This window comes from Martes martes (genome assembly GCF_963455335.1).
Source record: "Martes martes genome assembly, chromosome: 9".
Taxonomy (NCBI): Eukaryota; Metazoa; Chordata; class Mammalia; order Carnivora; family Mustelidae; genus Martes; species Martes martes.
Window position 1 is genome coordinate 107,511,522 of NC_137896.1, and position 16,210 is coordinate 107,527,731.

Here is a 16,210-nt window from a genome sequence, read left to right on the forward strand (position 1 = left end):
CACAAATGCTCAGCACAACATCTCTCAGTTCAAACTTGAGGGGGCTGGTGGGAATACTTTTTGTTCAGAAAGACTCCATTTCCTCTCTGACCCTTTCCCAGAAATACTCACGAAGCAGGTGCCATTCATCTTGCTGAATTGTCTTGGTTAAATTGAAAGGAATGTTTCGTAAGCGGATTGGCTGAGAAAAGTGGTACTTGATAGCCGTGCATCTCTGTGCAATACCTTGAAGGAAATAAGAAATGGGATTTACTAGTCTGGGCATTTTTAACACCATTCTGGAGACCTACGGCCGAGTATGTGTCCCTAAGCTGGGTTGAATCGGGGAAGGGATAGGAATCTCTTGATGACTTGCAGTAACACGGGCAAGTCAGAGCAGTGAACACCTAAAACATGACATGATTTTTTAAATCATGCTTCACTCTTGAATGTGTTAAAATTGATAAGGATCTAAACTCTCCTAAGTGTTTTTTTTCAACACTGAGTTTGTGTTAACTAAACACAAAACTCCACAAGGAGAAATGGCCCAAAAGTATACAGATGGTTGGGGGAAATCAATTTAAAATTTTAAGTTAACCCAGATAAATTACATGAGCCTGAACTTGATCCAATCTCAAGCTCACAAATGGGAAGCATCAAAAAGATCAATAAGAAGTGTGTTATTTGGAAACCAGAAGACATCATTCCATGAAAACAACCTTCCTGTTGGTGGTTTCAGTGGTGATTCAGTGACCAGAGAAACCTCAACAGGCTCTTTAACCCCAGGGCAGCTGATGTATTTCCTTAACACAAATTTTACTGACCTAAATTCTGGTCCCCCAGAGAAAGAGTAATATTAAAGGTAGACAGGGGGAAAAAATAAAAATAAAAGTAGAGAGGAGAAAGAAAAAAACTCTCCCTACCTTTTCTGGTTACATGACCAGTCCTAGGTGCAAAATTTTGAAATGGGCAAGAATACCCATTGCTTTATCTGGTACCTTCTTCTACCTTCCCTCCCAACACAGGCTTTAATTGCATAAATAAATATGAGTTTATTTTTCCCCTGAAGTCTTCTGAGTCCCATGATTCAGCCTGAGTCCTATGATAACCCTGGCAGCATCTTAAAACAAACAAACAAACAAAACACACACACACACACACACACACAAAAACACCTCACAGATGCAAATAAACCTCTAATTGATGGGATTTGATGAACTATAGAAATAAAGTGAATTTTTTAGAAGGGGAAACTACTATTTGATGGATTATGAGCCCATCTCTGAAGTGTAGGCACCTATAGGATCATCTTCCCTAAAGAGTTTCTCACACAGTAGTGTACATCAAGAATCAATGGGGAGCTAGTTAAAAATGTAGATTCCTGGATGGACCCACCCAAAGATATTCTAAATCAAAAGATTTGGAGTGGGGCCAGGAAGCTGAACTTTAACAAACATCCCAAGTAATTCTGAGACAGGCAGTCCTTGAATCTCACTTGAGAAACACTGCCCAAGACCCTCTCTGCTTTTGGGAAGCTTTTTTATTTTTTATTTTTTTTCCTTATGAAAGCACAGAGTCTTCCAAGTTCAAAGCTCTTTTATTTTATTCTTTGTTTTTTTCAACATGAGCCCCCGGCAGTGGTTATGTGGTCTAAGGCATAGGAATTAGCTGTTTATAAGTCAGAAAAGGCCTGTGCTTACAAAGAACAAACAATCTGGTATGAGAACAATAGCAGATATCATGCTGCAAATGTATTAATAGCTTGCATTTGTATTTTTCAAAACTGTCATTCCACTTGATATTCGTCTTCAGGGTGACCTTGGGGCTCCATGTAAGCAGGGGGTAAAGACTAAGGCAGAACTGAAGACATGCCCAACATACGCACAAAGCCCATAGGCAAAGACTGGGACTTATTAGCTCCAGGCAGCTAAGGACATTTCTGTCCATTAGCTTCACACAAAGGTAGTCAAACAGAGACGTCAGGGACCACATATGACAAAGAATACAGACTTTACAGAATTAGTTAAAGAAAGACACTAAAAAACCAACAGCAACAGCACAAAACAATACGAAACCCTGGGGAGGAGGAAGAATCTAATTTCCCGAGTTGCTACATAATATTATTTTAAATACTCAGTTTTCAATAGAAAAGTACAAAACATGCAAAGAAGCAAGAACCTTTGGCCCAGGCATGAGGAAAAAAGCCAACCAGTAGAAACTATCACTGAGGAAACCCAGATGTTGGACCTACCTGACAAATACTTTAAATCAACTGCTTAAACTATGTTCAGAGAACTAAAGGAAATCATAGTCAAAGAACTAAGGCAAGTATGAGAATGATGTCTCACCAAACAGAGAATATCAGTAAAGTGATAGAGAGTATAGGAAGAAGGAAAAAAAATAGAAATTCTGAACCTGAAAAGAAATAATAGCTGAAATGAAAATTCCACTAGAGGGGCAGAAGAAATAATCAACAAACTTGAAGATAAGTCAATTGAGATTATCCAGTCTGAAGAAAATAAGGGGAAAAGTGTGAAGAAAATAAACAGAGTCACAGAGATCTGTGAGACACCATCAATCATTCCAGTGTAAGTATAGTGAGAATCCCAGAAGGAAGGGGAGAAAAAGGGCCAAGAAGAATAATTGATGAACTAATTTTCAAAAACTCCCCAAATGTGATGAAAAACCTACATTCTTACATCTAAGTTTGATGAACTACAAGTAAGATAAACTCACAGCAAGCAACACCCAAACACATCATAATCAAACTCCTAAAAACCAAAGAAAAAATTTTGAAAGAAGCAAGAAAAAAGCAACTAATCACATACAGGGTTTCCTCCAAAGAGTAGAAGAGTTTCTCATGAGAAACTATGTAAGTCAGAAGGGAGTGAGATGATATATTCAAAGCACTGGAAGAAAATCAGTCAGGAATTCTATAAGCAGCAAAGTCATCCTTCAGAAATGAAGAAAAAATTAAGGCATTTCCAGTTAAACAAAAACTGAGAGAGTAAGAGTCTAGTCACTAGACCTATCCAATAAGGAACACTAAAGAGGGTCTGAATGGAATGAAAGGACAGTAACTGAATCCACCCGAAAAAATAAAGAACATTTGTCAAGACCATGACATGGGTAAACATAAAAATGGTATAAATGTATTGTTTGTGTTTTCTGTAACTTTTTTTCTCCTATCTGATTTAAAAGACACAAAGCATTAACCAATAATTATAAATCTGTGTTGAGGAACACACACTGTAATTTGTATGGTAATAGCTGTGCAAAGGACAGGACAGGGAATGGAGCTAAAAAGCAGCAAAATTTTATATACAAATGAAATCCAGTTGGTATTAACCCAAAATAGATGGTTATAAACTAAGATGTTAATTATAATTCACAGGGTAACCACTAAGAAAATAACAAAAAATAATAAACAGAAAATAAAACAAAAGGGATTTTAAAAGTTTACCAGAAAACATTTATTTAACACAGAAGAAGATAGTAATGGAAGAGAGTAGAGGAACATAAAGAAAACACATAGCAAACTGGAAGATGTAAGTCCTCCTTGATGAGGAATTACATTAAATCTAAACAGAACAAACATCCCAATCAAAAGACAGAGATTGGCATTATAAATAAAACAACATGATCCACCTATATAATGTCCACAAAAGACACACTTCAGATTCAAAGACACAAATAGGTTGGAAATAAAAGTATGGAAAAAGATATGCCAAGCAATCACCAAAAGAGATAGGAATGGCTATCCTAATATCAGACGAAATAAACTTCAAGACAAAAATTTTTACTAGAGACAAAGGCATTTTAGAATGACAAAAAGGTCAATCCACTGGGAATTTATAAAATTGTAAACAGATGCAAAATCCCAAATCCCCCCCCCCCCAAATCCAGGAAGCACAAACTGGAGGAAGAAATAGACAATTCAACAATAATAGTCGGAGATTTAAATATCCTACCTTCAATCTGGTAGAACAAGTAGACAGAAGACAAACATCGAAACAGAAGACTTGAACAACACTCTAAAATTAAACAAAACAGACATCTGTAGAACACTCCTCCACCCAACAACAGCAAAACACACATTCCATTTGAGCTCACGTAGAACATTCTCCAGGGACAGACCACAAATCTCAATAAATTTAAAATTATTAAACTTACAATGTGACAGAAAGTCACATTAAAGTCATAATGACATATAAAGTCATGTAAAGTCAATGTTTTCTGACCATCCTACAATGAAATTAGAAATCAATAACAGAAGAAAATTTGAGAAATTCCCAAATTTGTGGAAATTAAGTAACACACTCTTAAACAACCAATGGATCCAAAAATAAATCACAAGAGAAATTTAAAATTACCTTAATGAAAACAAAAAACAACATCACAACATACCAAAATTTACGGGATGCTGCTAACATGCTTAGAGGAAAATTTATAGCTGCAAATGCCCATGTTAAAAAACAAGATGTCAAATCAATAACCTGTCTACCTGAAGAAACTAAAAAAGGAAAAGCAAACTAAATCCTAAGCAGAAGAAAAGAGATTATATAATTATAGTAGAAATAAATGAAACAGAGCATAGAAAAATAGCAAAATAAGCAAAGCCAAAAACTGGCACTAAGATTAATAAAATTTACAAATCTTGGTCTCCCGGTTGGCTCAGACAGTTAAGTGTCTGCCTTGAGCTCAAGTCATGATCTCCAGGTCCTGGGATAGGACCCCCCCCCTCCCCCCCACCCCCCCACCCCCCCCCCCGCTGCTGATCAGGCTCCAGGCTCAGCAAGGAGTCTGCTTCTCCCTCTTTCCCCTGCTTCTCCCCCCCAACTCGTGCGCTCGCTCTCTCTCTCAGATGAATAAAATCTTTAAAAAATAAATAAATAAAATAAAATTGACAAATCTTTAGTTGGACTAACCATGATAAAGAAAGGGAAGACTCAAGTTACTAAAATCAGGCATAAAATAGAGGACATTGCCAATAATCTTATGGAAAGAAAAAGGAGTTTAAGAGCATACTATAAAAAAAAAAACATGCCAACAAATTAGATTATACAGGCGAAATGGAAAATTTGTAGAATGCCACAAACTACCATAACTGGCTCAAGAAGAAATAGAAAATCTGAATAGATCTATAATAGGTAGAGACTCAGTTAGTAAATAACTCATTAAAAATCTTCCAATAATGGGTCACCTGACTGGCTCAGTCAGTAGAGCATGGATCTCTTGATCCAGGGGTTTGTGAGTTCGAGCCCCACATTGGATATAGAGGTTATTTGAAAATAAAATCTTTAAAAAAGAAAACTTCTAATGAAAAAAGTCCAGGACAGTATGTCTTCACTGGTGAATTTTACCAAATATTTAAAGAATTACCAATCATTCATAAAATCTTCAAAAAAAATAGAATTCCCAAATCATGATAGGAGGCCAGTATTACCCCCCGATACAAAAACCAAAAACATCATAAGTAAAGAATAATTCAAAGTATTCCTTATGAATAGGTATGCAAAAATCCACAGCAGACACTAGCAAACTGAATTCAGCAACATATAAAAAGGATTGTACATCAGCACCAGGTTGGACTGATGTCATTAACGCAAGATTGCTTCAACATACGAAAATCAATTCATATAATAGACCTTACCAATAGAATAAAGCACAGAAACCACAAGCTCATCTCAAAGATGCAGAAAAAGCTTTAGACAAAATCTACATGATACTCACCCACAACCCTACAAATCAGATTAAGAAAAAGAAAAGTAGGATTCACTCCATTAAGTAAGTAGAAAACTGAAGTTCAGAGACGTCAAGGAACTAGCCTAAGGCCACAGTGCAAAGCAATAACCGAGCTCTAAAACGTGCGTTGCTACCCAAACTCTGTATTCTACTCATGCAGGAAAATGAGAAATCCTAGTGTTTTAGGAGTGCATCTTAATTCTGTGGGTGGTTAGAACTGTATTAAGCAGCAAACTATCAATGTGAAGTGAAAAACCCATTTTTTTCTGTTTAGTAACAACATACACTCTTTTGGAAACAAAGCTGATACCTAATCGAGGCTTCTGTCCATATATTACCCACATCTTTCAATAACGGTATTTGGAGACTGGCTTGGCTCTGTGGCTGACTCAGGGATTTCATCCCACCTGCATCTCGCAGAAGCTGCTTATGGCTGGAAATGGGGTGTGCACCGGGGAGAAACCATTCTCTGAGAGTCCGAGGGGCTGGCCTTAGAACAACTTCTGTGCTGGGGAAATCACTGCGGACATTCTCAGGGCTCCTCTCCTCAACCCCTTGCTGGGAACAGGCATGATCTCAGGAGGAAGACAGCAGAAAGGAGGTAGGCAGCAGGCCAATGCACTCTTGCTTCCCCCGGGGGCATCTGGCTTGTGCCAGGAGTGAGGTAAGCCGCACACACAGAGCCAAATTACTTTTCCTTCCCCACTAGGCTCCCAGGCTAAATTTAAACTGCCAAGAGCTCTGAAATGAGAAGAGAGAAAGGAGTGTGGAGAGGGGCAAGGTCTGGACTGGACGGTAACAAGCAGTTCTCCAGGATCCCACGCATCGGGAGCCCGGTGGTGAGCCCAGAGCAGCTCAGCTGAGCTGGCAAGAAAACAGTCTACAGCTCCCGGGCTCCGCTCCCTTGGAAGATGATTAGAGACTCCAGGCAGGATTAGGAGAGGAAGTGGGAGTGAAGGACGGATCAGCTGCAATGTCAGAGGCCTGCGTTAGCTGCATGATTTCCTTGTTCTTAAGGACCGGTTCCGCTGCTCCAGCAAAAAGTCGGAGAGATGCGAGGGGGTGAGTATTTTATTAAGGTCGGCTTCCTACAGCATACGCTTTAAACTGACAAAATGAAACTAGACTAACATCACACAGGAAAAGACCTGGGGTTGCCTGACAGCTCGCCAAAGACAAATGAGGTCGTTCTGATGAAAGGACAAGTGTACGCATCTACGCGGATGGTGGTAAAGACGGAAGTTCCCTGCGATGTTCTCTGAAAGAGTGATGCTGTGAAAGTCCACAAGGAGGCATTCGATTCCAATTTTTTCAAAGCCGTGCATGCAAACTTTGAAATTAACTGGCTTTCTGGGTAGAGAGAGCAATGAAGCTGGCTCCCTGAAAAGGAACACAGAAAAGCATGAGCTCATAGCACCAGATGGCATCACACAATGGGGGGAAGAAACATGCAGAGGGTTGAAAAGAACAAGTTGTGATCTATATTTAGTGATTAATTAGCTTCTTAAAGGGCCAAGTAGAGCCACGTTAATGATGATACAAACCACAGAAGAAGAGACATAAATATGTCACACAGAGGTTAGGAATGGGGCTTAGGGTTTGGTGAATTTCTATTGTCTCTGGTGCTTCGAACGAGGAATTGAATTCTAAGCTAAGTTACAGAAACCCATACTCTAGGTTAAGTGAGAGAAAAACATGAGAAACCGAAGATGCTGTAAGAAGTCCCTGTGTACCAGTCAATGACAAGGCAATAGGTGTGGTGGCTAAAGGCCGTGCAGTCAGACTTGGATTTGAATCCTGGCTGTGTGACTTTTGGCAAATCACTTAACCTCTCTGAGCCTCTGTTCCCTCATCTGTAAAAGAGGGGGAAGAATGGCAGATATTTTATTCTGTTATTGCAAGGAATGAAAGAGGTCATTCAAGGACGTAGCACGGGACGCAGCCAGTCACAGCACTCAACAAATGTCAGCATTTGGTTATGAAATATCTCTTGGCGTCTGCTCCCATTCGCCATAACAGAACTATTGCCACACACTAACAGTCTGCACCCTTAATGTGCATTGCAGATTAACCCAAGTGTGCAGAGAGAGAGAGACAGACAGAGGTAACGGCCGCCTGAACACCAGTCTGCCCAGGGGCTCGCAGGTCTCGTCTCCGCTCACACTCAGTGCAAGACTCCCACCACTTCACTCCTGAACGGCTGGCCAGCTGGCCTCCTTGCCGTTGCTCTCTCCACCCTCCAACCCACCCTCATGCGTCTGCCGGATAAATCCGCTGTGTGAAGATCTGGAGCCCCCGGGGTCTCGGCTGCCCATCTGTAATTCAGGATGTGAAAGCCTTGAAGACGTTTGCCATGTCCACCTACCATTTCCACTATCATGCACTTGCTGTGTTTCTTTACATTGATTACTCTCAGCAGGACACAGTTTTACTTCCCATAAAGTAATTTTGTATTTATTGTAGAATTACATATTTATTTAAAAATAAAGTACCCAGCACATAGTAAATGCCACATAACAGCTTATTAGATAGGTTTAATGCTGTGCCCATGTACTGACTTCCACACTTGGGCAAACAGAAGATGAGAAAATCTCTGGTGCACACTTAGAGCAATAAAGCCTGAGGTTTCCATCCTCTGCCTCTGTCTTGCCTCTATCCAAGGACATACCATAATCAGACCCAGGCTCTAGACCCCTGTCATTTATCCCTGTGGTCCAGCTCAAGTGCAACTGGTCCCCAGGGCTATCCCCATCCCTCCCAGGGGTGTATCTTGGCAAGGTAGTGGCCATTTCTTATACAGCTCTATGGCCATCATCTTGGGACAACCCCAGACATCCTAAGCACATCTGCCTCCCCATGTCCCGGTTGAATGCCTTCATTCAAAATGCCTTCCAGAAGGAACGCAGCAGCCCATGCAGCTCCCTCAACTTTCTGGCTTTGTTGTGATGTCAGAGGCTGGGCCTCCCAATCTGGCTCCTGATCACTAAGTCTCTGTCATTTCATAATAGATCAGAAACTCTGCCTCCCTCTGAGTGTCCCAAGGTCCTGAAGAGCCGAGGCTGTGACTTCTTTCTGGGTCCCTGACGTTTAAGATCTCAGGTAGCCCCAGCTGCTGACAACAGCAGTATAATCATTGCTTCGGGTTCTCCAGCAGATGAAACGGTCAGTGACCAGTCTGCATTGTTTCCTGGAACACTGCAAAGGCAACTTGGAATTCCATAACTGGCCCGTGGGCAGCAAAATAAAGAACTGCTCACTGTCTCTGCCTGCGCCCCTCCCAGTCTGAAAGGCAAGATCCAACCTGGGGTCACAGGGCAGCATGGCTGCCATATTGTCCTCAAATTTCATTTCAGAGGGAATCAGGGGCTAAGCAGACAAAAGAAAATGCTTTCCTCCTCGCCTCCTGTAGGGGGTATGAACAGCCCTCACTTAGATAAATGAAACAAATACAGTGAGTGTAGTGGCCCAACACTGACTTTTAAGCCTCAAATGGCCAAAACCAGTCCTGAAGTCAAGTCCTAAGAGCAAACCCATCATCAGGTCTCCAGAATTGAGAGGAGAGAGATTAAAAATTACTGACAGTGGAGGGGCACCGTTCCAGGAGAAATACAGAGAATCTACAAGTCACATAGAGAATTTTAAATTGTCTAATAGCCATGCTACAAAAAATAAAAAAGTAAGATTAATTGTATTATATTTTAATTTAATATACAATCAATATTTTGAAAATTATTAGTGAGGGTTTTTTTAAAGTTTATTTAATTTTTAGTAATCTCTCCACCCAGCTTGGGGCTTGAACCCACCACCCGGAGATCAAGGGTCCCACACTCTTCCAGCTGAGCCAGCCAGGAGCCCCTATTAGTGAGACAGTCTACATACTTTTTTCACACTAAATCTGTGAAATCTGGTGCTTTCCACTTACAGCACAACTCCTTCCCTATAAGCCTCATCCCAAACGCTAAATAGTCTCATGTGACTGGTGGCCACTGTTCTAGAGAGAGGAAAGTTCCAGATGGTGAATAAGATTCCAAATAAAGTAAAAGCCACTGAGAGCAAGTGCTTGATCTAGGAAGTACTTGAAAGGTATGAACGTTGTTTTGTGTTTAGACTCTCTCTGCACAACCTACTAGCCTGTTCTGCTACCCTTGTTTCTTATTAGTAATGGAGAATCAGCTCCTCACTTGTGTGAAATTGTCTCTGTGTTCACTCCATATTCTCCCTGAAGCAAGACAACCTGGATTTGTGCTCTGGCTTCACCACTCACTAGCTGTGCCTCCTTAGCAAGCTTCTTAACCTCTCTGGGCATCAGTTTCCTCAACTGTGATATATGGACAGAGGTAGTCCGTTTATCTCAGAGGAGGATTAAATAAGACACATCATACTGCTAGTGTTAGCTTCCATCAACCTCGTCATTATAATTAATATTATTATTACTGCTGCTACTGCTCCTTTATTTACCTGAACAAACACAGACCGCTGGACTGTTCTTTAAAGGCAAGACTCTGGTGAGTTCCTTGAACTGTAAACACATGAACTCTAGGGGCCAAAGAGGCAGGGTTCAATGACAAGCCTGACAGATTCAGAGTAAACATCATCACAGGATGTGGAAAAGGGGAGGAGCATTGGAGCAAACCAGAAAGAACAGTGCTCCAGAAGCACGATCTGGGGAACACAGGTGGAAACTCTCAGGGCGTTAAGGCAGTGAATGACCACCAGTTGGCTGAATTCATTTTGAAATTTCCTTTAATGGAGTTATTGTGCTATATCTACCATAAAAAGTAATACAACTTGGAAAAATCAAAACCAGGGATTCTCAGCTTCTCAGAGCCATCATGGCACGGCTCTGAGGTGGCTGACCATGGGTGATCATGGCTGGTGATTAGCTGGTAGGACAGGAATTCATGAGTGGAGATCAAAGAGAGGACGGGATTTTTGTGGCTTATGGGGGATTTCAGCCCAGCTCAGTGCCCACTGCTTCTCTCTCCCTCCCCTTTCTCCTTACCTTCCCTTCACCTTCTCTCTCTAGCAGGAGGCAGCTTCTATGCCTTCTTTTTTGCTCAGAGTTGCCAAGGTGGGCAAGGGGGATGTGACTTCCCCTGGCAAGAAGCCAGACACCCTACGCCATATCTTGTACCCCGGGCTCTGATTCTTGTGAAACCAAATACAGCCATTGGCTCGGTGGAAGCTCCAACTCAGTACACTGTGGTATTTGCCTTCCCACAGGGGATACCATGTTACAGGGACAGCCTGACAGTTAACTGCTAGTTACTCTTGGCTCTGGTCATGACATGCTGACCTCAGAGAGATCAATACAGTCCGAACAAAACCTGTCTTAATAGTACACAAGTCTAAAGCTGTTGTTAATACACACCTGAAGTTCAAATCTCCTGGATTCTGGAAGGCGTCCAGTCCGTGTAGGAAGCAAACGTAAGCTTTATTCACTCTCCAGTATGACTTTTTCAATTAGTATGGACATCGATGAATATGATTTTTTTTAATTGGGAGGTTAAGCCTGTATACTCCCAAATACGGGGAGAAACTTGGAATTATGGGGTTGTGCGTGTGTGTGTGTGTGTGTGTGTGTGTGTGTGTTTTACATTTAATATGTGCTTATAAGAAGCAGTGTCCTGGAGTATAAAGGAGAATACTGGCTTTGGAACCAGCTGTGTGACTTTGAGCAATAAACTCAACCACTCTGAGCCTCCATTTCCTCATTTGTGAAGTAGAAATAATACAATCTCACAGACTTGTTATGAGGACCGAATGAGATCCATATATACCAAGTGTCCTAATCACATCTAGTCCATAGAGACAGCGTCCATCCACTCCCTCTTCCAGCTCTCTTTCTAAGAAGGACCAGAAATGCGTGGGTCCTGACCTGAGGAACTGCAGCCTGTGTAACCTCATCCTCACCTCCAGCATCTGGGAAAAAAATCAGGGGCCAAGTATCAATCATTACCTTTTGCCACCAAAGTCAATCACACCATCAAGTAATCTTTCTTTCACTCATTCATTTATTCATTCATTCAATAAAGGATTTATTGAGCGAGTGCCTTTTAGACAGAGGACCTACTTTCTGAATCTAGAATATGGTTCCACAAAAATGAGAAACTAATGACTTGAAACTAAACCATGAGTCTGAAACAGGGAGGGTAAAGGGAGAGTGGAGGGATAGAGGAGAGAGAGAGAGAGAGAGATCTCCCACCTGCCACACGGGGACCAATGAACACTGATGGCTTTAGCAATTTCCCAAATACTCAGAAAAGAGAAACTTGCTGGAGAAAGACGGGCCGTTGTGGAGTGAGCTGACCGTGTTCCAGGGCAAATTATCCTTAAAAACAGTGCACCCTTGGCCCCTTCCAGGTGGCTTGATAGACTCTTTGAGCTGCACTTGCAGAAGTTTGTCTCCTTTATGAAAATGAACCCTGGATCAAGCTGTATTGACTAATTACCAGTGTAGATGGAGATTAGGAAAGCAATGTTTGGTAGAGCTAATTTATGACGGTAGAGACAAGGGTAATAGCTCTGTTCAAACTGTGAAAAAATTTAAACATATTTGCTACCATGAACAATGTTCTCGTGTCCCCTTCACCAGATGGGCTGCTGGATTTATGATGAGACGTGTCACAGATACACATCAAGATAAATGGAAACTGGGAGCCCTTTAGAGCCAGCCTTGGGGATCTATAGAGAGCGCCTGTTCCATTGCTCGCTCGATAATTGATAGAGCTGTCCTCCTGGGCCTTGGTAGGCTATTGGAATCAGTTTCAAAAAACAATATAAATTGATTTGAAACAATATTTTCAACCTTTTCCAAGCAATGATCAACTCTAAGCAACGATCAAGCAAAACTGACAAGTCTGCTTTCATTTCCTTTCTCTCCCCCAGCCCCCACATAGTTCTGTGGCCTGCAAGACCCCAGAGACAAGAAGTGAAGGGGGATAAAGTCTCCAAATTGAATGAATTATCGAGGATTCACTGGAAGGAGAGAGGAGCATGGCACTCACCACCTTCCAGCGGCAAAAAACTTATGGTAGAGGAAGAAGCCAAATCCCGAAGCCATTTGCGGCAGCAGTAAGAAGACGGCAGTCCAGGCAGGACCCTCTGTCTTTGGCAGCCTTTCCCATGTGTGCTGATTCCTCCAGCAGCCCCACAGGCATCACTAAGTCCGGGCATAAATCTGTAGCCAGACAAGCACCCTTGTGAGGCCACCGGCACTGCTTGAGCGTGGTTGTAGGAAAATGATAATCAAGCTTTTATTTATTACGTAGCATGTTACGCTGTGTTCAGAGTGCCTCGCCACACATCCTTGTAAGTTACATAAGGAAGACATTCTGTTCCTTTTACAAATAAGAACAAGGCACAGACCACTTATGTGGTCTGCCCATGGCCACATACCTAAGTGGTTGTGATAATAATTTACGGAAGCCTTGCTGCATCCCAGGCTCTGTGCTCAGAGCTCTACTCACATTTCCACCATGAGACAGGTGCCATCATTACCTCTGTTTTACAGAGGAAGAAACTGAGGCTCAGTGAGCTTAGGTCAGCTGTCTGCAGTCCCATGGCTAACAAGTAGCAGAGCTGGTATTGAATTAGCATCTCCCTCCAAAGCCAGTCTTTGATATGTTAACAGACTTTGTCAGATGAGAATCACTATGACTGCACCTGATCATACCCAGTTAGTCCTCTTACAGGGACAAACACAAAGCCGGCAGGCATGCGTTGACGTGGGGGCATTGATGGGGCATTGCGTTTATCACAGAATTCTTGTATACTTCCATCCCCTTTGCTCTCACACTGCCCTCTACCCACCAGGATACAAAGAAAGACTCCAGGAGACCACTGTCCAAAGGATTTCTTTTCCTGCTTGCTGAGCAGGTGGTCAGGCCCCAAAAACCCCAGACGGGGACCGAGGAAAAACAGGAGGAGGGACAAAGGAGTGGCTGAGGAAAGAAGAAGGTGGGAAGGATTGCGGGGGGGGGGGGGGGACCACGATGGGTAGAGATCAGAGCTGGCATCGCTCTGTAACCCCAGAGCCCTGGACACACATGAGCCCCAGACTGACGGCAGAGGCGCTCAGTACCCAAAGTGAGGGAAAACCTCCCCCTTGACCCAGTTGGAACTGCCATCCATTTGGGAATCTCTGCGTGCGGAGAGGCCCGCCCCCACAGCCACACACTCCAAAGTGAAGTCCCCACTGCTCATCCTACCAGAAACTCACCCACCTACCCACACGGTTCCCGCCGTCAAAACAACCGTCAGGTGCTTGAGCCCGAAATATAAACGTATTTCCAGTCCAGTTCCCAGGACAGCGTGCAGCCGAGCTGTACGTCTCTTCTGACCACCTGTGCTGATCCCGTGCGGCCCGGGAAGCCTCGTCGGAGGACACGGAGGACAGGAAGAGGAGCCGCACCTCACGGCTGTCCCCGCTGGATCCCGTCACACACTCGCCCCGCCACATTCCAGCCCACATCTCATCAGAACATGCCCACGCAATGTTTCCAGCCCTAATTTTACATCAAGCAGCATGAATGACAGAGACAGCCAGACGGGAAAATTTTTAAAAGTGCCAATAAGCGGTTTTGCGAAGCATCACTTCAATCCTCTATTTGAAAATACAGTGTTTCGAACCAGGGAGCAGGCAGGGCCTATCAGAAAGCACAAAAATTAAAAATTTATGTTCAGCCCCACACCCCAAACCCCCTTCACCTGGTGGGGCCAGCCACCCTGCCCTTTTTGGGCAGGGAGGAGGACAACCTGCAGGCCCCTGAGCTGCTTATCTGCTCCCCACCCTGCCCCCAGGCCCTGGGCTCAGTGCGGTCTCTCCCTCCAGCTACCAGCCCAGCCCGGAGTCCCAGCACATTAGCATTCCTGACACTCCCCACGACCCAAGGGGAAAACTTGCAGCTGCCTGCTACTTAAGCATCACCCTCGGCACCAGAAGCCTCAGCCTGTGCATAACTGACAAGGAATATGTTGATAAGGAATGGGACTGTTCCAAGTTTCTGAAGGATAACTAGGTAATTAAAAGGAAAACCTAATTTAAGAAAATTCTGGAGAAATTTTTTTTAAACTCTCTGGCAACATCCTTTCTGGATTATTCTCCTTTGCCAGAAGACTTCTGTTTTCCTTTGTTGGGTTTTCAAAGCCCGGGGCTAGATATCCAGTGTTCCAGGGATCCCACAGTTCTCAGCCTCCTCAGGGCAGTGACTTTAAAAAGCCTTGGACCAGAAGTAGAAGGGCCACGTGTTTCCTTCAAGGGCTCCTGAGTCCCTGTTCTCCCAGTCTCGGCACCTGGTGACTTCCTCCCTGAGGCTGAGCACAGGGCCCTCTGAGGACCCCGGTGCCCCAGGCCAGCAGCTGCCCCCTCTCTTTTGTAGGGCAGCACAAAAGGACGGAGACAACACCACTCATTGCCAGGGGCACAAATGTGATGAGAAGAAATCAGCCTCTGCAGGGCTCCCTGTTTCTGGCTGTAGGTTTTTCGCTGCTGACTGGTTTCATCCCACGCGATGAGCCCACCAGCTGCCAAAAAGCAACCTGAGACACACAAAGAGAAAGGGATTCCACAACGTACACCAGGAGCCCATCTCTTCTTAGACGGGACCTGTCCTTCATGCCACCTTGCCCTCCCCCTCCTGGAGGTCGGCCTAACATTAACTCAGGGCCCTCCTACCTGCTACCTTTATGAAATCCTCGCAGTCTTAGTTCATCTGTAAAATGGGGCAGATAATACTGATTTCACGGCGTCTTCCTAGGACTATAAGAGCAGGCGCTTTTGTAAATGACCATCTTCAGTCCGCAGCTCCCACACTGCCCGACTAGGTCCTTCTAACCGAACCGGTCTTCTCCAGCCCGATCTGTTGACGAATTTGACCTGGGCTGTGGGACGTTGTGATCTTCCCCCAATCCAATCCCACGTCTACTGTGCGTGAAAACAGACACCCTGCCCTCAGGAAGCTTAGAGTCTACTGCTGGACGCTGGCATTATTGAAATAATAGCAAAAATAGATGGCAAATGACAAGACTAACATAAAGGGGACCCCAGGGCTCTGAGACCATTGAACAGGATGCCTGAGCCGTGAGGGGAAGAGGGAGGCAGTCCAGGAAGGCTGAGGTCTCAAGGATGGGCAGGAATATCCTTGCGGGGCAGAAGCAAGGGCATGGGCAGGGCTTTGAAGAAGAAGGTGTGCGGGACTGGGGTGCAGAGTGTCACTGGAGAGGAAAGTGGGGCTAGATCACGGAAAGCCTGAAGGTGGGTTGAAACTTGCTCTTTATCATAAGCCTCAAAAGAAGTCACCACAGATGAGAAATGATAATTGAAGACATGATCAGAATTGATTTTGTTTGTTTGTTTGTTTTTGAAACAAACAAGCATAAAACACTTCACCCTTGCCTTAGCGTGGGGAACGGACTGGAGGGGGCCAGGAGTCATCTCCGTGATGCAAATGCAAAAAGGCTGCTCCAGAACTGCCAGGGGGAAACA

The 16,210-nt window shown here is 43.7% G+C and overlaps 1 protein-coding gene across 1 annotated transcript in view; it reads right to left on the minus strand.

Annotated features, from left to right (window-relative positions):
• Positions 1 to 16,210, minus strand: part of TMEM178A (transmembrane protein 178A) — a 48,567-nt gene that overhangs the window by 13,144 nt on the left and 19,213 nt on the right. The window contains exon 2 of the mRNA XM_080812690.1: positions 112 to 225. Coding sequence (XP_080668816.1) covers positions 112 to 225 — 114 coding nt within the window. The remainder of the gene's footprint in view (positions 1 to 111; positions 226 to 16,210) is intronic.